Below are 10723 nucleotides of genomic sequence, written 5' to 3'. Positions count from 1 at the left end.
TGAAAAAGTCTGAAACATTCTTTCATTCAGCTGTTTTCCTGTTAGCCAACATGAGATTAATTCTGCTGTTTCCTGTTAGCCAACATGAATTTCTTTCCTACTATTTTAAACTAAATGGAAAGCCAAATTAACATTATTCCACACTTTCTCATTTTCTAATTAAAGTGGGCATCTAATACCAATCAAAGATATTACTTTGACATTGTGATGGGGTGATGGTACAGTCAGGGAGTAATGCTGTACTGTTGTGAATGTTTAGGAATATGCCATGTGTGTGAATGTGTATAAGCTGCTTTACATAAAGTATGTTTGAGTGCAAACGGTCCAAAGACTAAAATTCTAAAGATAAGGTTCCATTAAGCCTTCAATATAATAAATAGTATGTTCTTCTTTTCACTACAAAGCTAAATCTGTATATGCTTTTACATTTATATGTAATTTGTTAAAAGTGCAGGCTGATGTATCTTTTTTTATATTGGCAGGAAACGTGTAGGTATCATTTACTGCCACCTAGAGGATAAGTCCCCTCACCACCGAGCTGGAGATGACATATATTACTGTAACTTAGCAGAGGCTAAGTGACATGGGAATTTGAACCTGGGACTTTCTGATCTGCAGTCAAATCTTCTTCTAGAGAGCAAAACCCTTCCTACATGCATGCTTATTTTGAACGAGAAAAATCCAACTGAAGCCTCAAATTTTTTTAAATAATTGATTTATTGAAGGAATAGCACAATACAGGTTATCTCAAGCAGTACATTTTTCCTCCATGTTTTCGTTCTCTTTTTTTTTAAACACAAACAAAATTACCCTCACCCACCCTCCCCATACCCCTTTTGGCAGTTAGTATGTTCATAAAAACAAAAACATTTCTCAGTCATGAAAATACATTCTCACAGCTATGCATCAATAATCTTCCAAAACATAGGCCCACATATGTCTATACACATTAAGTGGCTCAAATATAGTAATTATTTACAATGTGTCAACCATTCTGTGAGGCGATCGAATATCGATAAGAAGAAGAAAAAAAGGAGATAAATAAATAGGCAGGGAATAGAAAGAAGAATGGTTTATAAAAATAAATAAATAAACGGCTAGGAAAGGATAGAGAGGGGGGAGGGCCTCAGTTACAATTAGGGACAGGGTCACCCAGTGGGCAAGTCCTTCAGACTTTCAAAGTACGACTAAAACGATCCCCACTTGAAATAGAACCTTTCCACAGACCCTCTGAGTGTACATTTTGTCTTGTCCAGCTTTAGAAAAAACATTACATCTTCCAGCCAGACCGAAGTTGATGGGGAAGTAGAAGATTTCCAAACTAACAAAATTCTCCTACGGCCCGAAAGTGATGTGAATGCGATGATGTCCGACTGGTTTACATTTAAACACAGAGTTTCATCAGCCACACCAAATATTGCTATAAGTGGACAGTGTTCCAGCGTCACTCCAAGAACCTCGCTTAGTGTTTAAAAACTATTGCCCAATAGCCTGAACCAGAAAGAATGCATTAGGTTGGCTGGAGAAAAATAACATTTATCGCAGCTAGCGTCCGTCCCAGGGTACATGCTGGCAAGCCTTGCCTTGCTTAAATGAACTCTATGCAAAACCTTAACTTTAATAAGCCCCAGTCTGGCACTTGAAGATGAAGAATTTACTCTTTTCAGTGCTTTTGCCCAATATTACTCCAGCAGGTCTATACCATGCTCATCCTCCCACCTACTGTTATATTTGTTTAGGCTTTGCTCTCCAAGACACATCAACTGAGAATAAAGCAGAAAGATTAGACCTTTATTCACAAAGCTGAGAGTAAGTTTGTCCAACACTGTGACGGCTGGGAGATCAAAAAAAAAAGACTCTTAACAAAGTGGTGAATCTGTAGATACTAAAAGAACTGCGAGGAAGGTTATATTGTTTATACAGATTTTCAAAACTGTCAAATATGTATAGGTCTTTAATGTATATGAGACTGTTCATTGATGCCTCACATTTTAATGGATGGAATCATTCTTCAATAAACACTATCGTAGTCTTGCATCCTCACATGAACCATGCTTCTGCATTCCTTATATTTCTGAATTGACAAGCAACATAATGGACCAATGCTTACATTTGCTGGACAGTGATAATGACTTCCCTCTGTAATTAATCCTAAAACACTTTAGAGAATAATGTCGCCCTCACACTGCATTCTAGGTCCACGTAGCCCGTTTTAAGATCATGGCCTATCAGTGTTTTTCCTCACATAAAAAAAAAACAGAATTGAAATATTAATAATCAAACTCCACTGAGGTCTTATCATTTTTATTAACTGTTGTAGGGACCAACAATTTACTGATCATCTATAGACTCTTTGTAAACACATTTGTAAACATTGGCATATTGGTTGGTACATGGCCGACCGCAAAGCATCTGAATCAGAGTTCAGTGTGAAGGACCAGCTTTGCTTTCTTCATGTTGTTGGCCACTGAAGAGAGAGGGGTTCAATCAAAACATAAATCAACTTAAACTGTATTCTTTAGTTAAAATATGATTGAAACAATATGTCAGCACACAACAGCACACAACAAACTGTCGTAAGTTTCCCCTCTTGACCTGAACCCTCTCAGTACCGTGGGCTTCACATGCATGAGTAGGAACAGTTCAGAATGAGAATCTGAGCTTTGGCAGAGCTGTGTGCACAGGAGTGTTTTCAGCAAGGAGAGATGAGGCCCAGAATCTCCCAGGATAAAGAGGGAGGGAAGAGAGCTACTTACAGACTGAGAGATCGCTGGCCTGGTAGGTGTAGAGATGGTTGCTGTACTTGCTGGTGATGTCTGCCCGCACTTTCATGGAGGGATCTGGACAAGACAGTGGGGCTTGTGTGTTTATTTGTGTGTTAGAGAGAGAAGGACTGCAACGATTTTTGTGATTGTAGTTTAAATATTGCAATACTGGAATGGGTGAATCTCATAGAGAAGAGTCATGACCATACCTACAAACAGGATTCTTGGGACGTAGTAACCATCAGGTGCCAGGTTAGAGTCCGTGGTCTCTTCCTGAAATGTTTTTTAACTTTAAACTGAAATGTTCTCAGTTGTTTGAGTGAGAGTGACTTGAAGGCCATGTTTTACTAAGCAACAAAATCTCAAATTGATAACCTCAGAATTACTGTTGTTAAAATTATGTTTTTTATGCCAATGTAAATAATGTTTTTATGTTATATAAAAAAAAAATCAAATTGAACTTATCTGAATGTTTTGAAAAATGATAAAACGTTTTTGTATTACCACAAGATTGACCATGATGAAATCCTGTTTTGCCATTTTCTGTATGGCCTTGTCAACTGCAAACAGCTTCTTCAGAGCTGTGGAAACAAGTTGGAAAGAAAGTGCTTTAAATCAAATGTACAATTTAGCATACACATTTATTTATTTTGATGTAGGACTACGTGTATAAAGAAAATATTTTTTTAAGAAAAGGTTACTATATTTTAAAAGACACATCTTTGGCAAATGTTTGAAAAGCAATAACATGACAGTTTAACATTGGTATCACCAAGCTAATTCCCCAAGAACAACTGACTCTACTGCCACTGAATTGCACAGTTGGGGTGAATAAGACCTTGTTTGGACAGTGTTGCTAAAGAAAATAGGCAGTAAGAAAGGATTACATTTACTGTGTGGGCAGTCCTCCTTATGATGAATGACCATCAGTGGCTTATTGCTGTGGGAAAACAGACAAATTTGGAATGCATTCCAGAGCAGAGCATGACAATGGTGGGTGTGTAAACAGGATAGCACAAACATCCTGGCTAAGGGTATGTTGTCTGTCAACTGAATAATATGTTGAATTCAATACCGGTGTCACAAAAGATTTGGATATCACATCACACAAAATAATTGTACTAAAACCAGTTAGATTGATAAAATAGACCAAAATAGAGGTCTCCAAGTAAATGTATGGATTAAGAATAGTACTTCTCTTTCATTTTCCTGAGGCCTTCTTCATAGGTCTCCACCCAGGTGATGCCTTTTCCCCAGCCTGGGGATGGGTTAGGGTTAGGATGACACATGAACAGGAATTAGGTGTGACAGTGTCTTTCTGCTGTCCTTAACACTGTGGAAAGGTCTTTTACCAGAATGAGAACCTTGGGTTCATTGTTTTCCCGCCATTCTAGAATAAACTTAATAAAACAGATTGGCGGACAGATACCCTATCCCCAGAAGTGGTCCTAGGATAGCTTCTGTTTACTAAAAACCCTTGGACCAATATGAATGAAACCGATCAATCTGAACGTAAGCACATATGAGCTAGCTGGTACCTCTAGAGATGGTCTGGGGCTGCTTGTTCTTCTGTTGTGAGGAGCTGAGAATGACGCAAGATGCCAACACCAGGGTGGACAGAAACCAGGGAAACATTCTCCTTTCTCAGATCAAGTTAAATGTATTAACATCACAGAGGGTTCATACAGGTTTGGGGGAGGATAATTCCGGTTTCCCCTATGTCTCCACTAGTCACTAGAATGGTCATAACTTTTAATCAAAACATGATATTTCTAATCTGTCTTCTGTTCTACGTTGCCCACATATTTGTGGATATTCCACCTACTCAAAGTATTTCTCCATCTTGTAATTAAAGTGCTTAAAAATTAAGTCAAGTACAGGTTGATTCCCAAAACAAACAGCACAGATCAGTGGGGTAAAACAGGCTATTTTGGTCAGATTTTGTGAATGATGTCTGTTTTTCTAAAACTGAATACGTTAAGTCTGCGCAAAAAAAAAAAGAATGGCATCATTTAGTCTCTAATAAAACAGAAACACATCAATCAACATATTTCTCCAGACAAACCTGGCAAAGAATGTACCATAATATTGCAGAATGTAGGATTGCAAGCCAAATCTACAAATGTGCAATCCAGAAAGAGCTGATTAGGAATTTATAATGTAACAAAATCATACGCAAACGGATACAAATACATAATCTGTCTTACCAAGTGTGAGAAGCTATGAGGAGTGGCTGTGTGTCCAAATGACGCAACAACATGATTTAGAAGATCTTTTTGTAGACTAAGAACTCACCAAACAGGTATTGTATACCAGTACAAGCAGCACACCCCACCCCCAAACACACACACACACAATGTTTGATGTTATTATGTTACCAATTATAGCACTTTCACCAGTTAAAGACCCAGGACGTCTTTTGTAGTTTTTTGGGGCTGAAGAGAACAACATTGTTGCTTCTCAGATATGTAGTCTATGGTTTTCCTAGAGAAAGTTGCAGCTGCCTTTACGGTCATGTCAGTGCTGATTATGAAACACTATCAGTGTTTCTGATGTGGGCCTCACATTTACGGACAAGTAGGACAAGATGTTCTAGTTTATTCTTTTTTTCCTTTTTAGATTTGATATACTTTTTTTGGTACTTTGTTCAAATGTTCTATTTAATCAACTGTAACTTCACTGTGGACTTCATAATTCTAGTCAGAATATGAGTCTGATACCGCTCCATTGGGCTGTGAGTATGGGGCGTGTTTCAACCGAACCCTGAAAAAAAGCCCTCTTCGCTCAATTGGATAGACCTACAACCAATCAGAGCAACGTAGTATGTTGTTTGTTGAAAACGAATTCAACCCAAGCGCTCTTTCCTGACTTGGTTGATTGCGTTACTGTTGATCACCTGTCCATCATCTTATAAAGCTCTTGTTCCCCAACCGAGCGACCCCAGACCCGACTTCCAGACCCAATTTATTTGTGGGCGGGGTAAGTTCGGCTGTCACCCAGGCTATGGTCAAACCATACGTTACAATTAATCATGTAGGAGACGCTCTTATACAACACCAGGACAGTCCTTCCTCTACACAATATTTAATAAACACATTTAGCAATATTCTAAAATAGTAGACCAATACAGTAAAGAACAAAATATATATCAAGTTAAAACCTCATTACTTTATATATTTCTGAAGTAGTAAACAAACAAGCTGCTGGGTGAATCTTTCTTTTTTGTTTGTTTTAGACTGCTGACATCTAGTGGTCAAATTTCAGATCACTTACAAAAGAGGTTTAGAAAGGTTGAAAAAATATAGGCTATATTTGTAAAAGTTTAAAAAAACTGTCAGTGCTAACCTATATATGCCTTGCACAGAGAGGAAATGGCTGCCGTTGATACGTTCCGCTGTCTTCACCACCCTCTGCAGGGCCTTGCGATCGGCAGCGGAGCAGCTACCATATGGCAGTGATGCAGCCTGAGAGGATGCTCTTGATGGTGCATCTATAGAAGTTTATCAGAGTTTTATCAGACAAGCCAAACTTCTTGAGTCTCCTCAAGAAGTATAGCCGCTTTTGGGCAGTTTTGACTGCAGAGCCTGCTTGCATGGACCAGGTAAGGTCATCCTTGATGTACACACCGAGGAATTTGAAGTTGGAGACTCTCCACTGCAGCTCCCTCGATGTGTATGGGGTTGTGACCCCCCCCTCTGCAGCTTCCTGAAATCCACGATCATCTCCTTGGTTTTGCAGATGTTGAGAGACAGGTTGTTGTCTTGGCACCATGCTACCAAGCCCCTTAACTCATCTCCATAGGCGGTCTCATCGTTGTTAGAGATGAGACCCAGGATGGTAGTGTCTTCTGCAAACTTCAGGATGATGTTAGAACTGTGTGTTGCCACACAGTCCTGTGTGTACAGGGAGTACAGGAGGGGACTGAGTAGGATTTGCTAATGGATTTGCTAATGTGATAATATAAGATGTGGTGGGTTGACCTGACTCCGTTTGTCCTGTATCTTCTCCTTTAACTTCATGAGAGGAGAGGATGGAGAGAGTATCTGCATAGCACAGACAAGTGCCTCCTAGCACGCCCTAGCGGTGGCTTGCTATTGCCTAGCAACCAAACTAACAACGGCAGGTCTCTATCAAAAGCTGAAACACTTATCAAAACAAATTCAATCGATGTATACTCTACTTTTTTACTGGCAACTCACTGTAAACAGTGAGTTTGAACGCGTGAACATTTGCATAAACTACTTATGTGCAGAGGAAGATAATTGTAATTGAGTTAGCCTTGTAATTTTCTACTTTTCTAAACGTTAGACTAGCTACCAGCACGGGTACAGTACTGGTACTGTAGGCTACTGTACAGTACCTATCTAGTGCAACTAGCTAGCCGGTACATTTAATGGAAATGGACTAGCTAGCTAGCTATTTTTTTCTTCGTCACGTTTTACATTACAACATGCAATAGCTAATACGGACAGACATTCCTGAACATGGAGGCTCAGGTAATGTAGCTATGTATTTCATTACAGGATTTTACCCTCACTACTGTATCAGACATTACGCTTTAAAGACTCTTCTTCATCTTTAAAGACGCTGTTCTCTTTGTATTCAGAATACCATCCACAGTAAAAAGATGCCTAAAATCCCTGATCATCCTAAACGCCTTCTTCCACAACTTCCTCGGGTACGCTAGTGTTTGGTCTGACACATCAGCACCTTATTTGGCAGTAACATGCTAATTTCAAAATGAGTTCAGTTGTGTTGGGAAAAAATACTTAATGAACATATGGTGGTATATTTGCAATGTAAGTGTCAGAAAAAGTATTTTTCCTTGATCCACATCAAGGCCCGCTCTAAACCCCAGTGGCAGGAGACAGTCCCAACCTTTGTTTTGCAGTCACCTCTCAGAGAGAAGGCCACTGGGTTCGCAGGAGAAGTAACACACTCTCGTGAGTATCCCACAGTTCCATATCAGCATGCTATTTGTTACTTGAAGACTGTTTACAACTATCAAGCCTTTTGACAGACATGATAGCCTGCGTACATGGAATAAATAATTTTGACAGTATGGCTGTGAAGTAATGTATAAAAAAGGCACATTGTTTCTTTTATCACTGTATTTGATAGCTATTTCATAACCAGCTTCTCTGGTTACTGTTGTAATCTTAATGTAATGGCTTTATCATGATAAACTAATAAAATGCATTAGTAATCATTACTCTCTTCCTGGTCTCACTAGGAGACACACTTGGTGGTGTGTCTGGGAAGAAACCTGGCCAGAGGCAGAGCAGAGGAATGGAAGATGCTAGCCTGATACCAGAGAAGCCTCGCAGCACTGCACTGCCCAAGAAAGACCGCGAGCACTTCCGCAGTGCCCTCGTCAGCATAATCCTGTATGCATGTTAGAGTCCTGTTTTACACAAACTCACCCAATGAACCCATCCAGCCAGCCATATCAATCAACCATTTGATCAACCACACATCCATCCATCCAGTTATTCATCCATCCCGTCATCCATCCTCCAGTCATCCATCTATCCAGTCATCCATCCAGTCATCCATCCATCCAAGCCTAACCCTTCTTCCTACTTGCAGGCAGCAAGAACCCACCGCAGGTAAACCCCTTGCAGAGGACAGTCAGCCCCCGACCTGTGGCTCCCCCACAGCCACAGAGAAGGACGTGCTGGTGAGAGAACTGCCACAACAAACTCTTTAGAACCCACAGTATTAGGCCAGCCCATTTCTGAAAAAGGCTTGTGTCTTAGAATGAACACTGTATTCTGGGGCTGCAAAACACTGGTGTGAGTCAGGTATGTTGTGGTGGAACGACCTGTCTAGCCCTAGCAGGCCCCGCTGGCTTCAGTCGCTAGTATGCAGCCAGCCAGGGGTGTACTGAGTCTGATAGCGGCTGGCAGGAAGGACCTTCAGCGCTCTGAGACCACCGTGCTGCCATCATTAGAGACAAGGTGTACAGCAGGCAGACACTTGGGCTATTGTTTTGGTGTGCTTGTTGTCAGAGGCTCTTGTTGCTATGTACGGTGACACGTTACATAGCACTCTCACGCATGGCATACTGAAAGCTTATTTCAGAGAGCACTGACACCACTACAGTACAGAACACTTCATGTAATATAACACCGGACATGGTTGTGGCACAGCAACCAAAAAGGGAACAGCAGTATTATTGTTATTTTAAAGCAGGGAGTCAGGTAGCTGAGCGGTTAGGGAATTGCGCCAGTAATCCAAAGGTTGCTGGTTCAATACCCGGCCGTGGAAAATGACTTTGTGTCCTTGGGCAAGGCATTTAAGCCTACTTGCCTCGGGGGAATGTCCCTGTTCTTACTGTAAGGTAAGATTAATGTTTTTGTCTTTCCTATCAGAGATATTACTATTACATCCGTAATGGGATTGACACTGAACATGTGGCGGCTATGGAGGACTCTTGGTTGGAGAATGTTCTGGACCTGGTCCCAACCCACCTAAAGATGCTGACGAAAACCATTGAGAATCTGTCTGACGAGATGAGGGAAGACTACCTGCTGAGTGTGAAGAAAGCCATCGGTATCTGACCCCAATACGTTTCACGACCATCAGCCTTTACACTTAACACAGTCATATCCATGTACAATACTACATGCCTTTTGCGGTTGGCCTCTAGGCAAACAACATTATTGTGGCTCAGTTTCACTTTTCCCATCATGCACTGTCTGTCACTTGATGGACAGAATGTTTTGTTGGGAGAGACAAAAAAGTTGTTTGTTTGTAGGGTTTTCAAGAGTGGAGACTAAATTACACATTTTTCTTTGCTTGCAGTGGACTTTGTGCTCAGAGACCCAAGGATGAATGATGAGGAGAACACGAAACATCCTATTCCTCACAGAGCAGAGTCAGTTCAACAACAGTAGGAGTAGTGGTTTATTTTGTTCCTTATAATATAAAATAATAACAATGAAGCAGTAACTTAAAAGGAACTATAAGGTGAAGACTGAAGCTTCAGCTAATTATATCATTTTGCATATTCTGTCAGGCAGCCCTTTCACTATATACACAAGACAAAGACAATAAGACAAAACAAAACCCTAACCCTATATACCTGTTTGGAAGGATTGATTGCAGATAATACATAAAGAAGATAGTAGTATTCTACAAAACCAATGCTAGTATTCTACTAGCCATATTGAACCCATATGTATTCACATATTAGTTATTATAGTTACACTTCACCATCAGCACTGGATCTCCCAAGGGCTGTGTCCTTTCTCCTCTGCTCTTCTCCGTGTACACCGACAGCTGCACCTCCAGTCATCCGTCCGTCAAACTCCTGAAGTTTGCGGACGACACCACCCTCATTGGGCTCATCTCTGGTGGAGACGAGTCTCATTATAGGTGGGAAGCGGACAACCTGGTGACCTAGTGCAGCCAGAACAACCTAGAGCTCAATGCTCTCAAGACAGTGGAGATGGTTGTGGACTTCAGGAAGAACACAGCCCACTCACCCCCATCACCCTGTGTGACTCCCCAGTCAACACTGTGGAGTCCTTCCGCTTCCTGGGCACTATCCTCTCCCAGGACCTCAAGTGGGAACTGAACATCAGCTCCCTCACCAAGAAAGCACAACAGAGGATGTACTTCCTGCGGCAGCTGAAGAAATTCAACCTGCCAAAGTCGATGATGGTGCACTTCTACACAGCCATCATTGAGTCCATCCTCACCTCCTCCATCACCATCTGGTACGCTACTACCACTGCCAAGGACAAGAGCAAGCTGCAGCGTATCATCCGCTCTGCGGAGAAAGTGATTGGCTGCAATCTGCCTTCCCTCGAGGACCTTCACACCTCGAGGACCCTGAGGCGAGCAAAGAAGATTGTGGCCGACTCCTCCCACCCTGGACACTCCCTGTTTCAGTCACTTCCCTCCGGCAGAAGGCTGCGGTCCATCAGGACCAAAACCTCACGCCACACAAA

At 41.3% G+C, this 10723-nt stretch overlaps 2 protein-coding genes across 4 annotated transcripts in view; one reads left to right on the top strand and one right to left on the bottom strand.

Annotated features, from left to right (window-relative positions):
• Window positions 1-2288: 2288 nt before the first annotated feature.
• On the bottom strand, window positions 2289-5078 carry LOC124485178 (anterior gradient protein 3-like). 3 transcript variants are annotated; one of them, XM_047046578.1, is made up of 8 exons: window positions 4973-5078; window positions 4304-4408; window positions 3960-4023; window positions 3653-3705; window positions 3270-3346; window positions 2975-3038; window positions 2757-2840; window positions 2289-2467 (listed from the first exon to the last, which is right to left on the bottom strand). In XM_047046578.1, exons 2-8 carry the CDS (start codon window positions 4398-4400, stop codon window positions 2418-2420), a joined length of 489 nt encoding a protein of 162 aa, XP_046902534.1. In that variant the 5' UTR covers window positions 4401-4408; window positions 4973-5078; the 3' UTR covers window positions 2289-2417. The 3 variants fall into 3 exon arrangements, with proteins under 3 accessions (XP_046902534.1, XP_046902533.1, XP_046902535.1); XM_047046577.1 differs by having other exon boundaries at window positions 4304-4404; window positions 4973-5072; XM_047046579.1 differs by lacking the exon at window positions 4973-5078 and adding an exon at window positions 4831-4880 and having other exon boundaries at window positions 4304-4404.
• Window positions 5079-8054: 2976 nt separating this feature from the next.
• The window catches only part of dnah7 (dynein, axonemal, heavy chain 7), an 83572-nt gene continuing 80903 nt past the window's right edge, over window positions 8055-10723 (top strand). Inside the window, exons 1-4 of the mRNA XM_047047282.1 lie at window positions 8055-8152; window positions 8355-8445; window positions 9140-9320; window positions 9573-9645. Coding sequence (XP_046903238.1) covers window positions 8055-8152; window positions 8355-8445; window positions 9140-9320; window positions 9573-9645 — 443 coding nt within the window. The remainder of the gene's footprint in view (window positions 8153-8354; window positions 8446-9139; window positions 9321-9572; window positions 9646-10723) is intronic.

This window comes from Hypomesus transpacificus, chromosome 23 (assembly GCF_021917145.1).
Source record: "Hypomesus transpacificus isolate Combined female chromosome 23, fHypTra1, whole genome shotgun sequence".
NCBI classification, from domain to species: domain Eukaryota; kingdom Metazoa; phylum Chordata; class Actinopteri; order Osmeriformes; family Osmeridae; genus Hypomesus; species Hypomesus transpacificus.
This window is presented reverse-complemented; position numbering and strand designations above follow the sequence as displayed.

What these genes read in the sequence shown, in the direction of transcription:
- LOC124485178 (XM_047046577.1), bottom strand. Translation starts at nt 5,025, where the DNA reads ATGTTGTTGCGTCATTTGGACACACAGCCACTCCTCATAGCTTCTCAC. An exon ending in CTCATAGCTTCTCACACTTG is followed by an intron (nt 4,405 to 4,972) that starts GTAAGACAGATT and finishes GATCTGAGAAAG; the next exon opens with GAGAATGTTTCCCTGGTTTC. An exon ending in CTCAGGAAAATGAAAGAGAA is followed by an intron (nt 3,706 to 3,959) that starts GTACTATTCTTA and finishes GTTTTCCCACAG; the next exon opens with CAATAAGCCACTGATGGTCA.